Here is a 19,962-nt window from a genome sequence, read left to right on the forward strand (position 1 = left end):
ATCATCGAAGGAAAAATCTATTCCCAAGTTTATCAAGACATTTTGCAGGAGAACTTAAGGCCATCTGTCCACCAGCTGAAGCTCAACAGAAGATGGGTGTTGCAACAGGACAACGACCCAAAGCATAGAAGTAAATCAACAACAGAATGGCTTGAACAGAAGAAAATACGCCTTCTGGAGTGGCCCAGTCAGAGTCCTGACCTCAACCCGATTGAGATGCTGTGGCATGACCGCAAGAAAGCGATTCACACCAGACATCCCAAGAATATTGCTGAACTGAAACAGTTCTGTAAAGAGGAATGGTCGGGAATTACTCCTGACCGTTGTGCACGTCTGATCTGCAACTACAGGAAACGTTTGGTTGAAGTTATTGCTGCCAAAGGAGGTTCAACCAGTTATTAAATCCAAGAGTTCACATACTTTTTCCACCTGAATTGTGAATGTTTACATGGTGTGTTCAATAAAAACATGGTAACATTTAATTCTTTGTGTGTTATTAGTTTAAGCAGAATGGGATTGTCTATTGTTGTGACTTAGATGAAGATCAGATCACATTTTGTGACCAATTTGTGCAAAAATCCATATCATTCCAAAGGGTTCACATAGTTTTCTTGCAACTGTATGTTGTGATGCTCTTGTGTCAGTAGAAATAGATGCATAATATTAGTTGGATAATGAGAAGAAATCATTGCCGTCACAGTTTTCAGGAGGATCATCATCTCGGGTAGCACTAAACTGACTATCAAAGGCATAAGGCTAAAAGTAGGATCTGAAAACGGATTTGCTAAGTGCGATATCTTTATCTTTGGCGGGCAGTGAAAAAGCTCACACCGGGTTCCCAGCGCTGCCCACTGTGTTATTTAGTGTCTTGAATGGATGTTATTCCGGTGTCTATATGTGTTCTGTTATTGAATTGTGAGTCTGTTTCAGATGCACTGTAAAATAAAATAAAATAAAAAAAGTGAAAAAGATTCTGGATGTCTTAGAAAAAAGTGCTTTGATTCATAAAGTATAGAAGAATCACAGGATGTAATTCCTTGTTGAGGAGTCATCCAGGTGCTGATTGCCTGGAAGTCACAGTGTTCACAAGCGTCTCAAATATCAAGATTTGAAAGAGTTTCTCTAGTCTGAGCCACCAGAAAGTTTTGCCATTATGGTCTGAATTACTTACACAAAGTTACAAATGTTCCATAAACTGTGTCTCTTAATTCCCCTATTAGAAGAATAATGAAATATGAAGGACTCTTATCTCCTGGAGAAACTGAGAGATTGGAACGGTGATGTCAAGAGACTCGCGCTTTGAGATACAATATTAGTATTCTAGCGGGTAGACCGACTTATATAACAATTGAGTCTCACACACAGAGTATACCCGCAAGTGGCCTGATCATTTTTATAAATCAAAAATATTGATTAGGCAGCGGTTCCCAATCTGTTTTAAATACATGGCGATACTAGTGAAATCTGGTAGTAATTCAATGAAGTGGGCCAGTTCATTATGCTGATCCTGAGGCTTTATGCACATAGCAGGCTGTATGGAGGTGCAGATCGTCCCTAGGTCGTAAGCACTTCACTTACCACCACCATTTACAGAGGTTTTTGTCCCCTAGAAAGAATTATTATCCTGAAGTATGGATCTGGAAATGTACCGGTATGGATCTGGAAATGTACCGGTATGTCTCAATGTATGACTGGAGCGCCACAGAAAGTAATTATATTATAACGAGCTCTTCTATATCTGGCAGTATGTGATGCGGTTTTCACTATGGAAATTTGAGGCACAGTTAGGTACATGCACACGTTCAGGATTCATGTGCGGAGAATCCACACTGAAATCAGCAGGTGTTCGCAGGCAAATCTGTGCGGTCAATCCGCATTCATTGATGCGGATTTGCGTGCGGTTTTTCCGCATGCGGATTTCACTAAGTGAATGAAGAAAATCCGGTCAGGAAAAATAAAATAAATTGACATGCTGCGGATTTTAAAATCCGCACCGCAGGTCAAAATCTGCGCAGAAAAAATCTGCATCATGTGCATTGAGAATTTCAAATTGTCATAGAATACAATGTACATGACCTACGGTGCAGATTTTCCGCACGCAAATCCGCGCTGAAAATCCGCACGTAATCCTGATCGTGTGCATGTAGCCTTAGCGCAGTGGAATTATGCCTAACCACACCTGATTTCATGATTGCCCACAGCAAAGATAAAATGAGGCGCCCTTCAGGAGCTGCTTGACACCACACCTATCTTTCCCCAACTGGAGGTCTTGGTGCCCCATCCCATTATGATGACTCTACACCTCTGTGCAGCTTTGCCAGTCCGTGACAACCCTTTACTATGTCTTCTAAGAACTGGTCACACATACAACTGAATGCCATCAGTATTAATAATAGGATATTGGTGTTCATTTTATCCCCATGCCATAAATAATGGTCTTTGCAGATCATGAAGTCAGCTTGTATCTACTGGCTTTTACGCCAATTCTTTTCACTAGGAGAGTGGGGTAAGAGGTGGCCGTCTGTATGGCTTATGTGCTTAGTCATGGCTTGCCGGTACACTAAAGGATTTCTGCTTTCTGTTACAGGATATGGGAGTGTGCTAAACTAGGGGGACTGGTGGGTAATGGTACCACCCCAGTCCCGCCAGTTCTTGTGGTAGGTCAGTGTCAAGCTACTCAGGTATATGGTGGATCTTGTATCGATATAACATTTTTAAAAGAGTATAGTAAAAGATGTGTGGATATATATAAAAAAAATATATATAATATACACAGGATAAAAAATATATCTATAAAAGATTATACACACAGATAGGAACCTTACATTCTGTCTCAAGTGCCTAAGAGACTGTATTCTGCAGTGTCATACACGACATAGTGTAGTGTAGTAAGGCGAATGGGTTGTATCAAATAGGTAAAATCTGTTTAAAAAGGATACGAGTATATATAATCCGGCTCAACGCGTTTCGGGACAGGCACTTCCCTTCATCAGGAGCAATAATTCTGCTGAAGGGACGCGCCTGTCCCGAAACGCGTTGAGCCGGCTTTTTACATGTATTGCAATAAAGACCTCTGAAGAGAAGCACCCGTGTGATTGGCTGCCTTCATCCGTTAAAACTCTAGAAGCGATCCAGCCCGGGGGGGGCGGGGGGGGGGGTGTTTGGTTTACAGGTGTTTTATGCTTATCCTGGTAAACCGCCCCCCTCGTGAAGTGAGTAAATAAACCTACGATACTACAGTATTTTATTATTATATATACTCGTATCCTTTTTAAACAGATTTTACCTATTTGATACAACCCATTCGCCCTACTACACCACACTATGTTGTGTATGACACTGCAGAATACAGTCTCTTAGGCACTTGAGACAGAATGTAAGGTTCCTATCTGTGTGTATAATCTTTTATATATATTTTTTTTTTATCCTGTGTATATTATATATATATTTATATATATATATATATATCTATCTATCTATATATACACACATCTTTTACTATACTCTTTTACAAATGTTATGTCGATACAAGATCCACTATATACCTGAGTAGCTTGACACTGACCTACCACTATTGGCGCTAAAAAGGGTTTCCACAAGAACTGGCGAGACTGGGGTGGTACCATTACCCACCAGTCCCCCTAGTTTGGTACACTCCCATATCCTTTATAGGCAGACACTCTTGTCAACCTGAAAAAACCCTGAGCAGCCTTTAGTATCTAGGGCTTTACTTCATTTCAACCCCACTCCTACAAACCCGAGGCGCCTCAAGTTTTTCAGATCTAGTGGAATCCCTTCCAACAGATCTGTCTGACCCTCAAAACTTTCTCTCTCTCTTATACTTTCTGTTACAGGAGCCAGGAAAAACATTTGGATGGAAGTTTTGGAAATATAACCTTATGCTGGATATAATGAAGTCTGAAATAGCCGAAAGAGGTTGCTAGATTAGTAAAGAGGATCTTATTTTGTTCCACCAGAAGCAGTGTTTGTGTCTGGTTCTGCTGCTCAGCCCATGGACAATAGTGGTACTAGTTCTAGGAAAATTAGTTTGTATGTACCGGTATATGTAGCTTGCATTCGCAATTGAACGACTGGCTTCAGCAGTGATGTGTCCATAAGCAACATGTCACAACTGAAGCCAGTCATTGGCTGCTGCAGACCAGGTGAACATGTCTGGCCGAGGACCGGAAGATTGACACATGGGAGCCTGCGGCTAGGAGAAGTTAGTGTGAATTGGGAATGAGCGAAGCAAGCTTTGCATCCTAGATCTGAAGTTGCTATGCTCAAAACTTTGGATTAATGCTGTATGGAGATCCGTACAGGATTAATATTTAAGGTCTCCGACGAAGCAAAGTCAGTTATTCCGGAAGTCACGCAAGACTTCGGTGAATAACTTTGGTATTTGATTTTTAAACTGGAAAACCATATTAAAACTTTGATCTGAACTCGGCTTCGGTTCCGACTGGTACCTCGGAACTGAAGCCTACTTCTTGTGATTGCACTGTGGCAACCATCATCCTCTGTTATCTGCTTTAACCATGCGGACCTAGTCATTTCTTCTACCATCTTCCAGCCTTTCATCTGCTCTTCTGCCTTGCACCCTGCTACTCATCCATCTAACATTAGGGCACCCCAACCAGCACCGGGCAGTAGGCCGCCAAAAGTTCATGGTGTGCCCCGTGAGTGAGGAGGGTTGCGCCCCTCCATCCACTGCATGCTTGGCCTGGGGAGAGAGCTGGAGAGAGGATTTAGCAACAGTGAGGACTATAACCACCCTCATTGGCGCCACCACCAGCCTCTTCCAGCGCAGGCCAGTGCGCTGCAGTTGCAATTCTGGACCTCAGCAATTGTATGGGACCAAACTTAGATCACCAAAGGGTATAGTGCTAAATGAAGTTCAGCTTAGCAGAAATACACAGGGTCTAGTGGTTATAACTGTAATAAAGATAGACCATGATATAGCCACGTAATTATGTCCTTAGAACTCATGTGGTATCCATGTATGGCAAGGTAGTACTGCGATAGCAGTTTTTATTTTTATTTTTTTTACCCAATAAAGTTACACAAAGCCAGTAAAGAATAAGATATAATATAAGAACTCTTCTCAACCAAGTCGTAAAGATAATACCATGCTTGCAAAGTTAAAATCCTGCAATCTTTCCATCTGAAATAACCATGATCTCTGTTTCCCTTTTAATCTCTTTATTGCGGTGTTACAGACAATGAGCTAATGGAGCGCACGTTTTCTACTCTTTCTTTCCTTCTGCTTTTTCTTTTGACAACTATTATTTTTCCATCCACAGCAAAACATTTCAGATCAAAATAATTGATGACGAGGAGTATGAGAAAAACAAGACTTTCCACATTGAACTGAGGGCGCCACACGTTGTGGACATGTGTGCGCAGAAAGGTGTAGTAGCAGATTTATCAAACTAACAAGCCCCTGCCCTGAGTTCTGCTACCCTCGGGATGGGTAACTGTTGGCGCTCCAGTTATTGGTGGTCCTCATGCCCCAACTAGCTGAGCATCAGGAAAGATGCTGTGCATCCAAAAGTGGTTTGCCAAATGTTACTCATCCCTACATTAATCTTTGCTCTCCTCACCTGTTCTTTGTGCTCCACCTAACAATTAACATCCTTAAATACTCATCTTGGTTAACACTGTGACTGCTAACAATGCTTTTCCTGTAGATAAGACCACTATGCCAACCCTGAAGCTATGTGAGCATGTATTCACTCCCGAAATATCTGACCCGTGTGACAACAAATCAAAGATATTGTTATCCAAAGGTCTCATGTTTTCTAGAAAGGCAGAGACATAGGGGACATGACCAATTACAGATGTAGCAGAGCTGTGACAGATGTGTAATTTGTGGTTTTCCCACCAATTCTTACATTAATATCCTTCTCTCATTCCAATAATGTTATTTAAACTGTAAAGAATTATATTAGAAAAATATACATATATGTCCGGGGCTGCTCCAGCCCCCCCCCCCCCCTTCCTTTATTACCATCTGAGGCAATTGTGACATACAGTGTATATAGAAAGTCTACACACCCCTGTTAAAATGTCAGGTTTCTGTGATGTAAAAAATGAGACAAAGATAAATCATTTCTGAACTTTTTCCAATGTGACCTATAAACTGTACAACTCAATTGAAAAGCAAACTGAAATCTTTTAGGTAGAGGGAAGAAAAAATATAAAAATAAAATAATATGGTTGCATAAGTGTGCACACCCTTAAACTAATACTTTGTTGAAGCACCTTTGGATTTTATTACACCTCCTGCGAGGGCCCTCTCCTGTGCACAGCCCTCTTCAGATCACCCCACAGATTTTCAAATCAGATTCAGGTCTGGGCTCTGGCTGGGCCATTCCAAAACTTTAATCTTCTTCTGGTGAAGCCATTCCATAGTTGATTTGGATGTATGCTTTGGGTCGTTGTCATGCTGAAAGATGAAGTTCCTCTTCATGTTCAGCTTTCTAGCAGAAGCCTGAAGGTTTTGTGCCAGTATTGACTGGTATTTGAAACTGTTCATAATTCCCTCTAGCTTAACTAAGGCCCCAGTTCCAGCAGTGTTGTTTTTGTGCCAAACATACAGTCCTGATCAAAAGTTTAAGACCACTTGAAAAATGGCAAAAAATCATATTTAGCATGGCTAGATCTTAACAAGCTTCCAAGTAGAGCTTCAACATGCAACAAGAAGAAATGAGAGTGAGACAAAACAGCTGTTTAAAAGTTTAGGACCACATGCCTTTAAAAGGCCAAATCTGTGCAAAGATGTGGATTCATTGTCATTTTCTGTCAGGTAGTCACACGTTGTGATGGCAAAGGCAAAAAAACTCTCCCTTTTTGAACATGGTCGGGTTGTTGAACTGCATAAGCAGGGTCTCTCACAGCGCGCCATCGCTGCTGAGGTGGGACGCAGTAAGACAGTCATTTTAAATTTCTTAAATGATCCTGAGGGTTATGGAACAAAAAAGTCAAGTGGAAGAGGATACAATTTGGCTGTCAGTCAAGACACTGGACGATCCTCGACCCAAATTAAGGCCCTTACTAGTGCTGACTGCAGCCCCATAACCATCAGACGGCATCTGAGACTGAAGGGCTTCAAAAACAAAAAACGTCTTCAAAGATCTTGTCACCTTGAATGCCACAGAACTGCTCGTTTGGACTTTGCAAGAGAGCACCAAACATGGGACATTCAAAGGTGGAAGAAAGTTTTATTCTCTGATGAGAAAAAATGTAACCTTGATGGTCCTGATGGTTTCAAACATTACTGGCATGACAAGCAGATCCCACCTGAGATGTTTTCTACGCGCCACAGTGGAGGGGGTGCCATAATGGTCTGGGGTGCTTTTTCCTTTAGTGGAACAATGGAGCTTCAGGAAGTGCAGGGGCGTCAAACGGCCGCTGGCTATGTCCAGATGTTGCAGAGAGCATTCCTCATGACTGAGGGCCGTCGTCTGTGTGGTAACGACTGGGTTTTTCAACAGGACAACGCTACAGTACACAATGCCCGCAGGACAAGGGACTTCTTCCAGGAAAATAACATCACTCTTTTGGCCCATCCTGCGTGTTCCGCTGATCTAAATTCAATTGAGAACCTTTGGGGGTGGATGGCAAGGGAAGTTTCCAAAAATGGACAACAGTTCCAGACAGTAGATGGCCTTCGTGCGGCCGTCTTCACCACTTGGAGAAATGTTCCCACTCACCTCATGAAAATGCTTGCATCAAGCATGCCAAAACTAATTTTTAAAGTGATAAACAATAACGGCGGAGCTACTCATTACTGAGTTCATGTTTGGAGGTTGGATTTCTGTTTTGGGGGGGTTTAAGTTTTTTTTGGAGGTGTGGTCCTAAACATTTGATCAGCTGAAAAACAGCCTGTTTCAGTTTATTCGTTGTTTTCATTAAATTGAATGCTCAAAAAATGTTTTGTCTCACTCCCATTTCTTCTTGTTGCACGTTGAAGCTCTACTTGGAACCTTGTTAAAGGGAATCTGTCACAAAAAAAAACGGATACTAAACTGTTAATAGTACCTTATAGTGCTGCAGAGTAGTTTCCTAATGCACTTTTTAATCGTTTAGCCGCATTTAGCCTCCTGGAGAAATCGTTGTTTTATTCAGCCGCTGCCCCCTGCTTCAAGTCAGGTTTGAAGTCAAGGGGGCAGCCGCCTAGGCGTCTCGAATGCTGCTCTCCCCGCCTCCCGCCGCCTTTATTGACACACCGGATCTCAGTGCTGGGGCCGCGCTCCCAGCCCACATGCGCAGTAAAGGGCTGCTGTAGCGCGATCCCGGCTCTGGCTCTTACACTTAGCCAGCTTCAGTTTCTACTGCGCATGCGCCCGCCAGCCTTACATACTAGCGCAGTTACAGAAGATGCCGGGCGGATGCGCAGTAGCGAAACTAAAGCCGGCTGAGTGTACGAGCCGGAGCCGGGATCGCTACAGCAGCCCTTTACTGCGCATGTGGGCTGGGAGCGCGGTCCCGGCACTGAGATCCGGCGTGTCAATAAAGGCGGCGGGAGGCGGGGAGAGCGGCATTCGAGACGCCTAGGTGGCTGCCCCCTTGACTTCAAACCTGACTTGAAGCAGGGGGCAGCGGCTGAATAAAACAACGATTTCTCCAGGAGGCTAGATGCAGCTAAAAAAATCAAACAGTGCATTAGGAAACTACTCTGCAGCATTATAAGGTACTATTAACAGTTTAGTATCTGTTTTTTTGGTGACAGGTTCCCTTTAACATCCAGCCATGCTAAATATGATTTTTTGCCATTTTTCCAGTGGTCTTAACCTTTTGATCAGGACTGTATCTTTTGGAATTATGGCCAAAAAGTTCAACCTTGGTTTCATCAGACCATAACACCTTTTCCCACATGCTTTTGGGAGCCTTCAGATGTGTTTTTGCAAAATGTAGCCTGGCTTGGATGTTTTTCTTGGTAAGAAAAGGCTTTCGTCTTGCCACTCTACCCCATAGCCCAGACATATGAAGAATATGAGAGATTGTTGTCACATGTACCACATAGCCATTACTTGCCAGATATTCCTGCAGCTCCTTTAATGTTGCTGTAGGCCTCTTGGTAGCCTCCCAGACCAGTTTTCTTCTCGTCTTTTCATCCATTTTGGAGGGACGTCCAGTTCTTGGTAATGTCACTGTTGTGCCATATTTTCTCCACTTGATGATGTCTTCACTGTGTTCCATGGTATATCTAATGCCTTGGAAAGTCTTTTGTACCCTTCTCCTGACTGACACCTTTTAACAATGAGATCCCTCTGATGCTTTGGAAGCTCTCTGTGGACCATGGCTTTTGCTGTGGGATGCGACTAAGAAAATTTCAGGAAAGACCAACTAGAGCAGCTGAACTTTAGGGTTAATCAGAGGCACTTTAAATGATGGCAGGTGTATGCTGACTGCTATCTAACATGATTTTGAATGTGATTGCTTAATTCTGAACACAGCTACATCCCCAGTTATAAGAGGGTGTGCACACTTATGCAACCACATTATTTTTGTTTTCTTCCCTCTACCTAAAATATTTTAGTTTGTTTTTCATTAGAGTTGTACAGTTTAAAGGTCACATAAAAGGTGGGAAAAGTCTTAGTCTAATTTTTTTACAGCACAGAAACCTGACATTTTAACAGGGGTGTGTAGAGTTTTTATATCCACTGTATATGCCATAAATGCCTGACAGCTGCTAGTTTCACTTCCAAAACTCCCGCCTATCGGGCGAATGGGATCCCCTTGTCCCCTGTTGCACTCCAGAAAGAAATGTGCATATGTCTCTCTCTCTCCTCTTTAGCTTTTAGTGAGTTGCTGAAAAATCTGACTGTTTCACTACTCCCATAAACTGTAATTATGATAGCTGCACACATGCAGCCAACCTCTCCAACGCCTCTACTCCTTACTGGAGTGCCAAAATATGGTGTCCCAGAGAAGGCCACACAGGTACTAATAGTGCACTACCTGTCCCTACTCTTGCGCTACGCGCCAATCCTCTTTTCTTTGACAGAAGGCAAGTTCAGTACAGTATATATATGATGTGACAGTTGGGGTGCACAGAATGGCATTTCCGGCGACAGGTGGTGCACCCGCTTTAGGCTACTTTCACACTAGCGTTTTTGCTGGATCCGACAAGGTCCAGCCAAAAACGCTTCCGTTACTGACAATACAACCATCTGCATCCGTTATGAATGGATCCGGTTGTATTATCTTTAACATAGCCAAGATGGATCCGTCATTAACTTCATTGAAAGTCAATGGGGGACGGATCCGTTCTCTATTGTGGCAGAGAAACGGGACCCGTCCCCATTGATTTGCTTTGGGGAAATGCCGGATCCGTCTTGCATCCGCTTCTAAGGAAGGAAAGCAAACTACAACATGTTTCGGTTTGCTCTCCGGTCTGGGAAAGCAACTAAATGGATTGGAATGTATTTTGGAGCGCTCCGTTCTGTTCAGTTCAGTTTTGTCCCCATCGACAATGAATGAGGACAAAACTGAAGCGTTTTTTTTCCAGTATTGAGCCCCTATGAAGGATCTTAATACCGGAAAACTTGAACGCTAGTGTGAAAGTAACCTTAGATAGACTTTTAATGAAATGGAGCCAACACATGAAATTGAAGTCAGAAAAAGTTATACACTGCTCATGGGATGGGAAACGAGCCCCAATCATCTACATTCTGATCACTTTCATACTCTAGATTCAAGATTTTTGAAATTTTAGGAAGAAAGACATTACTTTGGGGGGGGGGGGGGGGGAGGTAGGAAATTTGTGAATTTTTTAGTAATGCCCTCTGCTGTATTTTTATTGTAGTTTTGTAAATGTCGGTAGCTACATTATAATTGGTTCGGCTGCTAAGGAATGGGACGAGCACTTGTAATTACACCTTACTGATATCATGTATCGCGGGGGCAGTAGCTATATATTTAAATGACAAATGGATCCAAAATCCCGGCCTGGAGCACCTCAGCAAACAAACAAAAATAGTAAAAAAAAAAAAATCCTTAAAGGGTTTCTACCACTTAGGTGTCACATATTTGGCTGTCAGACACTAGCGATCCGCTAGTGTCTGCTCTGGCCAACCATCCTAATATAATTGCTTTTGGGGCGGTGGTTTGGCTAAAAAAACTACTTTTATTAATATGCTAATGAGCCTCTAGGTGCTATGGGGGCGTCATTAGCACCTAGAGGCTCCGTCTACCTTTAGAAACTGCCGCCCCCAGCGCGTCCCTCCAGCCCGCCCATCTCCTCCTGAATGCGATCCTCCTTGTGAGCGCCTGTATTCGGCGCATGCGCAGTAAATGTCTGACAGCTTCCCTGCTCAGACATCTCCACTGCGCCTGTTCCTCGGAGCACTATGGCGTCATCGCGCAGGCGCAGTGGAGATGTCTGAGCAAGGAAGCGGTCAGACATTCACTGCGCATGCGCAGAATACATACGAGGATCGCATTCAGGAGGAGATGGGCGGGCTGGAGGGACGCGCTCGGCGGCGGCAGTTTCTGAAGGTAGACTGAGCCTCTAGGTGCTAATGACGCCCCCATAGCACCTAGAGGCTCATTAGCATATTAATAAAAGTAGTTTTTTTAGCCAAACCACCGCCCCAAAAGCAATTATATTAGGATGGTTGGCCAGAGCAGACACTAGCGGATCGCTAGTGTCTGACAGCCAAATATGTGACACCTAAGTGGTAGAAACCCTTTAATCCTTTATTCATGCAATGTAATATTAGGTGCATAATTATAAAAAGTGCACATAACTGTGCATAATGTGCGTACTCCTAGTATTACCTATGCTATGAGTAAGCACATAACTACGAAACGCGTAAGCGATATCAGGGGCTTTTTATGATTATGCTCCCGATATCCACCTTCTTTTTTTATTTTATTAATGTTGCATCAACAAAGGATTAAGAACTTTTTAAGACGCTGGATCTACTATTTTTTTCTCTTAGAATATAGAGCACTTACACAATCTAAAAGGAGTCTGTCTGAGTGTCCATTTTTTGGTGACAATCCAAAAAAACAAGCCATAATGTCCTACCACTATAGAGTGCCTACATAACAGTACTGCCAATGCCATGAGCTGCCAGTAGAGGAATCTTAGATTTGTGTCATAGGCCTGAGGTGGAGGTGCCATAATAGTTGAGTACTCATAGCAGTCACTTTTTTGTACATGCTCTGGTACCCCAAAGTAGCTTCAAATATATAAGATGACTAAGGCTTCATGCACACAACTATGTCTGTATTTCGGTTCTCAAAATACAGATACCATGCCATTCTATAACTTGTAGAATGTCTAGAATTTGTAGAATGTAGAAATACGGATGTGTGCATAGCCCATAGGAACTATTAGGTCAGTGTGCTATCTGCAAAAAAATTGTGGATAGCACACAGGTGGAAAATACAGTCTCGTCAATGAGGTCTAAGGTGAATGTTGAGAGTCTGTCATTTAATGGGTTAAATGTCACTTTCAAATATTCCATGGATAATGTCATGCAAGACATTAATGTCATGCAGTAGCGTCTTCTGATATTCATCGGTAAACTCTTCCAGTATGCGTTGTTTTATTTCCAGGTCACCATGATATTAACTACTTTGTAAGAAGTTCCATCACTGTACCGTCAACATGTGAAGAAGTAATGAAATACAGCACTGTAGCTTGACCTATATTTCATAAAAAGGGAGCTAGTGTGAAGCTCTGCAGACACTTAGGATTATCTTCCTTCACTTGCTGATCACACTCACAAACATAAAACTGCCATACTGTGAGTCAGCTAGCATGAGTCAGACTGCATAGCAGCCCCTATGTCTGTCTGCGCTGTTGCACTTCATTCCCTTCTACCACTCAACGTACAGTGCCTTGCAAAATTATTCACCACCCTTGACTTTTTTCGTATTTTGAACTTAAGGCTGTAATGTAACAATGTTTTGTTAATCTGAATCTTATGTAATGGATCAGAACACAATAGTCTAAGTTGGTTAAGTGAAATGAGAAAAATATATAAATAAAACTATTGTTTAGAAATTGAAAACAGAAAATTGACATGTGCGTATGTATTCACCCCCTTTGTTAGGAACCCCATAAAAAGCTCTGGTGCAACCAGTTACCTTCAGAAGTCACATAATTAGTGAAATAATGTCCACCTGTGTGCAATCTAAGTGTGACATGATCTGTCATTACATATACACACCTTTTTTGAAAGGCCCCAGAGGCTGCAACACCTAAGCAAATGGGATTCAGTGGGATTCAGGTCTGGAGAAAGTGCAGGCAACTCCATTTGAGGTCCCCCAGTCTCCAGCAGCCATTCCTTAATGATATGACCTCGATGAGCTGGTACATTGTCATCCATGAAGATGAAATTAGGCCTGTGTTGTTTATGCAGAGGCACAATGACTGGATTAATGATGTTATTCAAGTAGTATAGGCTTGTCAATGTACCATTCACAAAGTGTAGAGCAGTTCTGTGTTGAGTAGACACACCTGCTCACAGTGTAACACCACCACCAAAGGCTCGTCTAGTGACAACAGTGGCTGATGCATAGCGCTCTCCTTGATGTCTCCAATATCGTTGGCAGCCATAATTTCTGCTCAATGTGACTTGACTTTCATCAGGGAACAGCACCGAGGCCCACTGGTCCCTCGTCCAGCGTAGATGCTCCCTGGCCCATGCAAGACGATGATGCCTGTGCCTGGTGGTGTGGTCAAGTACCCTTGCAGGTAGTCCGGAACGCAGACCAAGCTGATTTAAATGGTTTTGAATGGTATGACGTGACACTTAGGTGCCTCTCACTTCCCTTAAATGTGCCTGGAGTTGTGTGGCATTCATCATCTGGTTCCACAGGGAATTGTTCACAATGAAGCGGTCATCAGTGTGGGATGTGGCCAAAGGACGTTCACTTCTATGCCCTTCTGTGACTCTTCCAGTCTCTCTGCATCTCTGTTGCAACTTGAAACCTGCTGATGGCACTCTGTGACACTCTAAGCTCAGTGGCAACTTCTGTCTGAGAATATCCTGCTTGAAGCCTCGCAATGGCAAGGTACCAGGGGCGTAACTACCATAGCAGCAGACCATGCAACTGCTTTGTGGCCCAAAGCAAGAGGGGGACCAGTTGGGATCATCTCCTCTTCTACTGGGCATAAAAACTTGGTCAGGATAGAGCCCTGAAAAGAAACAACTTTTAGCAAATGAAGCAGTGGAAAAAATGGCCCAAGAGTCACTAAAAGGGGTTTAGGCAGAAACCCTTCTCTTACTTCTCTATGTACACAACTGCAAGGTACTGTTGATCACTTGTTAGGTGTCGTCTTGGTCTCATGATGTCAAAATGTGAAGAGCAAGATGAGAAGGACTATTTAAATACCAATTGAACCAGGAAATTTATTGCAAATTTTGCTGTTATGCTCCTTGTTAGAGAACAGCAAGTTGTCCAAAAAGTACTGAAACAGTTGGATTACAGGGTTAACAATGGCAGTGATCTTATATGGACCAATAAATGTTGGGCCCAAGAAGATACCTAAAGCTTAATGTTTCTTGTGGACAGCCACACAGAATCGCCCACTCTCAGGTCCAGACCATTCATACGTCTCCTGTCAGCCACACATTTTGAATCGAAGACAAAGAAGAGGAAAATCGTTCCTCCTCAGGAATACCGGAAGTTTGAGAACCAGAAAATGTGCCAAACTGTAGATGGAATCCATATGCCCCAAAAAACTGTGACTTATCAGTGGACTCCTGATTAATAATCCCAAACTCCGCTAACAACAAGAATGAAAACCACTCCTCCTGGTTCTCTGAAACAAAACATCTCAAGTAAGTCTCTAGATTCTGATTGGTGCGCTCAGTCTGTCCGTTCGACTGAGGATGAAGAGCCGAAAAAAAAAAAAAATTGTACACCAGTCGAGTACAGAACGCTTTCCAGAATCTGGAAGCAAACTAAGTCCCCCGATCAGACACCACATCGGAGAGCATGCCATGTAGTTTCACGGTTATCGACAAACACTTGTGCAAGAGTCTTGGCATTTGGTTTAGCCAAATTTTATAGCATTGCCGGCTCTACCTATCAACTACCACCAGGATCATGTTTTTTCCCGAAGAATTAGGTGAATCCGTGATAAAGTCCATAGACAAATGCGTCCAAGGTCTGGACGGGATGGGTAACGGAAGAAGAGATCCAGAAGGCCGAGTATGTGTCACCTTAGCACGAGTACAGGTACAACAGGCTGACACATAGTCCTCAACACACTTACGCAGCACCAGCCACCAAAATCTGCGCGAGATGAGATCGACTGTGGATCTACTCCCATGGTGTCCAGCCAAGACAGTACAGTGATGTTCCTCAAACACCTTATGACATAAGTATGAAGGAACAGACAATTTTCCTGGAGGACAAGAGTCCGGGGCATCCTCATGGGCCTCCAACACCTTAGCCTCAAGATCAGGATATAGGGCAGATATGACTATCCCTTCAGACAAAATAGGACTAGGATCTTTAAAAGCATCCGCCTTGACGTTCTTAACCCCAGGGCGGTAGGAGACAATGAAGTTAAATCTGGTGAAAAACAGCGACCATCTGGCCTGCCTTGGATTCAGTCGTTTAGCCGACTCAAGGTGAGGCAGTTTTTTGTGATCAGTAATTACCATAATAGGATGAATTGCTCCTTCCAACCAATGGTGCCATTCTTCAGAAGCCAACTTAATGGCCAGCAATTCCCTATTACACACGTCATCATTTCTTTCAGCAGTCGAGAGTTTTTAGAGAAAAAAGCACATGGGCGCCATTTACTAGGTGCCTTGCGACAAAACTGCTCCCACCCCTACCTCGGATGCATCAACCTCTACAATGAATGGCTGAGACACGTCCGGTTGCACCAAAATAGGGGCTGAAGCAAAACATCCCTTCACAGCAGAAAAGGCTTGTAATGCCGTCTCAGACCAAACAGAGACATCAAGCCCCTTCCTAGTCATGTCTGTTAAAGGTTTAACCACAGTTGAATAGTTCATAAGCACGATTTTCGGGTCGATCCCAGTCAGACACCGCACTGACTTTCTCGGGATCCATACGAAAACCTGAGGGTGAGAGCAGGTAACCCAGGAATTTCACTTCCTGAACAGCAAAAACACATTATTCCATCTTCGCATACAATTTATTCTCTCTTCGGATCTGTAACACCTGTCTCACATGATCCTTATAAATCTCCATGTCTGGAGAATAAATTAGTATGTCATCCAGATATACAACAACAAATCTCCCCACCAGATGATGAAAGATGTCATTGATAAAGTTTTGAAAAACCGCTAGAGCGTTGTTTAACCCAAAGGGCATGACCAGGTTTTCAAAATGACCCTCAGGGGTATTAAATGCGGTCTTCCACTCATCCCCCTCCCTGATTCTTACCAGATTATATGCCCCCTCAGATCCAATTTAGAGAACACCTTGGCACCGACAAGCTGACTAAACAAATCCGGAATCAAAGTAAGGGGGTAAGGATCATGGAAGGAAATACGGTTAAGCTCACGGAAGTCCAGACATGGTCTAAGGGTACCATCTTCTATTATTTATTTTTTACAAAGAACAACCCAGCAGCCACTGGGGATTTGGATGGTCTGATATGACCCTTCGCCAAGCTCTTGGCGATATACTCTCACATAGCCATTCTTTCGGGCTCCGAAAAATTATGCAACTGAGATTTGGGCAGTTTAGCTCCGGGAATAAGATTGACGGGACAATCATACTCCCAATGCGGGGATAACTCCTGGTTACCACTCTCGGAAAACACATCAGAAAATTCGGAAATGAACGAGGGTACAGTTTTAGTGGTGACCACAGAGAAAGACGCATTAAGACAGTTGTTCATGCAAAAATCACTCCAATCGAGAATCTGTCTTGCTTGGTCAATGGTAGGGTTAGGTTTGCTTAACCATGGTAAGCCAAAAACCATCGGAGCAGGCAGACCCCCCAACATAATAACACGAGACAGATTCCTGATGGAAATCACCCGCTCTTAAATGAATGCCATTTACCACCTGCGCATTTTTGGGTAAGAGGTGAAGAATCAATTGCAAAGACAGAAATGCCACTCTCTAGTACACTAGTTGTCAGCCCATGAATACAAACTGTCCATCAATCAGATTAACCCCAGCTCCACTATTGATAAATACCTCGATTTCCACAACTCTAGCGCCACCTCGGCAGACAGGAGAAATCGGGTACTACCAGTAAATGACAAAAGTATGTTTTCTTGCTCCCCACCCACACCACCAATAGTAATTTGGGGATTAAGCGTTTTTTTTTTGGTTTTTTTTTGGTTTTTTTTTGTTTATACCTTGATGCTGAATGTACGGACAAATATTCACGAAATGGAGTAGCTCCCCCCAACTGCATGGGCTCCTCACAAGGTGTAACCACAGGTGTCTCTTTACCATAAGTGTCAAAGGAAGCCACCACCTTATTTGACAGTACGTCCTGGGGATGAGGACCCTTAGATCTCCCCCTCAGTCGTCTATCCAGACGTACAGCAAGGGACATGGCTACTTCCAATGACTAAGGTTTTTCATGAAAGGCCAACGCGTCCTGCAGCCTCTCAGATAGACCCTGATAGAACTGGCTACCGAGAGCAGGATGATTCCACTCTGTATCCGTAGCCCATCTCCTAAATTCAGAGCAATAGGTCTCCGCGGAGCATTCTCCCTGCCGTAAACTACGAAACTTGGTCTCAGCGTGGGAGATCCGATCCGGATCATCATAAATAAGACCCAAGGCTCTAAAACATTCATCTACCTACTGAAGGGACGGTAATCCAGTCGGCAGATTAAAAGCCCAAGACTTTGCCTCATCCATAAGCAAAGAAATGATCATACCCACACGTTGACACTCATCCCCAGATGAGTATGGACACAGCTTAAAGTACAATTTACACGATTCCCTGAACCAAATAAAATTGTCACTACCCCCAGAAAATCTGTCCGGGAGGGCAACCTTAGGTTCAGGGCAGGCCTGGTACCCACCATTGGAACCAGCCGCCTGTGGTCTCTGAATCCGTAAGACTGTCGCACGGAAGTCAGCTACCTCCAAAGACAGTCCCTGCAGCTGTTCAACCAGTACAGACATAGGATCCATAGCTGCACTGACCTGAACGAAATGACAGTTTTTGTGGCGGTTGATAATGTCATGATCAGTGTGGGGGGGGGGGAACTCCACACTGAACACAGGAGGGAAGGGGAACAGTAACTGGGCCTGGAAACTAGGGAAGAAACAGGTCACCTCCTAGACAACCCTAATCAGGGCGCCCTGACTACCTATCAATATGAAAAGACCTTGAAGGTAGGAATACCCATAAGCAGTATACCTAGTCCCTGATTTCCCTATAAGGCCCTGGAATAAGTATAGGACCAGAGACAACCGATTCCACCCCAGATGGAGGAATTTGAAGTCTCTGTCTCAGGCCCAGATACAACAACAGGGAATATAACAAAGAAACGCGACACTTAACTTCTGTAGGAAAAACAGGAATACCAGAGAGGATCCCACACCAGCTCAGCCAAACCCAAATGACGTATCAACCGCATACTCAGAAGGGTGGGGTGAGACTATAAAGGGTAGAAGTGATGACCACTGAGCAACAGCTGAGAAAAGGGAAGTGGTCATTAACCCCATCAACACTGAATCAAGAGAAATCAAGGAGGCTGTTAGATTCCTCCACGCTCAGAAAATTTCCTTGATTTCCTGACATCAGTCACCTGAGGGACCATCACAGGGTGCTAGCCACGTACTAGTACTCCTAATGCTTGTTAACCTTCCACAAGAAGCTTATAATTCATTAATGTAAAATGGCAGTATGACATACAAACATGTCGGCTCAGGACACAACATGGAGTCTTAACCCTCACATCTGTCAACTGAAAATGCTGACAGGTTGACAGGGTATATGGTTCAATCTTCCTTTTCTCGTCCTCTTCCATCATATCAACATGCTTATTAGACTGCCCTCTCTCCCAATGTTTATTTAGAGGATCAGCTCAGCAGCAGGCTCTCGCCCCTAATTTTTTAGATGGTCAGCTCAGCAGCAGACCCTCACCCCTAATGTTTTAGAAAGTCAGTTCAGCAGCAGACCCTCACCCCTAATGTTTTAGATGGTCAGATCAGCAGCAGACCCTCACCCCTATTTTTTTTTAGATGGTTAGCTCAGCAGCAGACCCTCACCCCTAATTTATTAGATGATCAGCTTAGAAGCAAACCCTCACCCCAAATTTTTTAGATGATCAGCTCAGCAGCAGACCCTCGCCCCTAATTTTTTAGATGGTCAGCTCAGCAGCAGACCCTCACCCCTAATTTTTTAAAAGGCCAGCTCAGCAGCAGACTTTCACCCCTAATGTTTTAGAAAGTCAGCTCAGCAGCAGACCCTCACCCCTAATGTTTTAGATGGTCAGATCAGCAGCAGACCCTCACGCCTAATTTTTTAGATGGTCAGATCAGCAGCAGGCCCTATCCCCTAATGTTTTAGAGGGTCAGCTTAGCAGCAGACCCTCACCCCTAATTTTTTAGATGGTCAGCTCAGCAGTAGACTTTCACCCCTAAAATTTTTAGAAAGTCAGCTCAGCAGCAGACCCTCACCCCTAATGTTTTAGATGGTCAGATCAGCAGCAGACCCTCATCCCTAATTTTTTAGATGATCAGCTCAGCAGCAGGCCCTCATCTCTAATGTTTTAGAGGGTCACCAGCAGGCCATCAATCATAATTTTTCAAGGGTGTGTATGATGCCCTGCTTTATGTGTAATAAAGGGAGTATTGGAGTGCCAATTCCTTGTAATTTTTGGCAGCCCTTTCACTTAGTGCATAGGCTTTATGAGTGTAGGAGTCCCGCTACCTGAACAATTGTACCACAATGTGAATGAGGCCCTCCTTTATGTGATATACAGGTTGTATCAGAGTGCCTCTTCCTTGTAATTTTTGGCAGCACAAGTAAAT

General features: G+C 43.6%; 1 protein-coding gene across 5 annotated transcripts in view; it reads left to right on the forward strand.

Moving 5' to 3' along the window:
• The window catches only part of SLC8A3 (solute carrier family 8 member A3), a 314,434-nt gene that overhangs the window by 229,727 nt on the left and 64,745 nt on the right, over positions 1–19,962 (forward strand). For 3 of the 5 annotated variants that reach the window (XM_044272299.1, XM_044272301.1, XM_044272303.1), the window contains one exon: positions 5,304–5,410. The exons of the other annotated variants lie outside the window; for them this stretch is intronic. In XM_044272299.1, the coding sequence (XP_044128234.1) occupies positions 5,304–5,410 (107 nt within the window). Of the gene's footprint in view, positions 1–5,303; positions 5,411–19,962 lie in introns of those variants that run through there. 5 annotated transcript variants of the gene reach the window in all.

This window comes from Bufo gargarizans, chromosome 11 (assembly GCF_014858855.1).
Source record: "Bufo gargarizans isolate SCDJY-AF-19 chromosome 11, ASM1485885v1, whole genome shotgun sequence".
Classification (NCBI taxonomy): domain Eukaryota; kingdom Metazoa; phylum Chordata; class Amphibia; order Anura; family Bufonidae; genus Bufo; species Bufo gargarizans.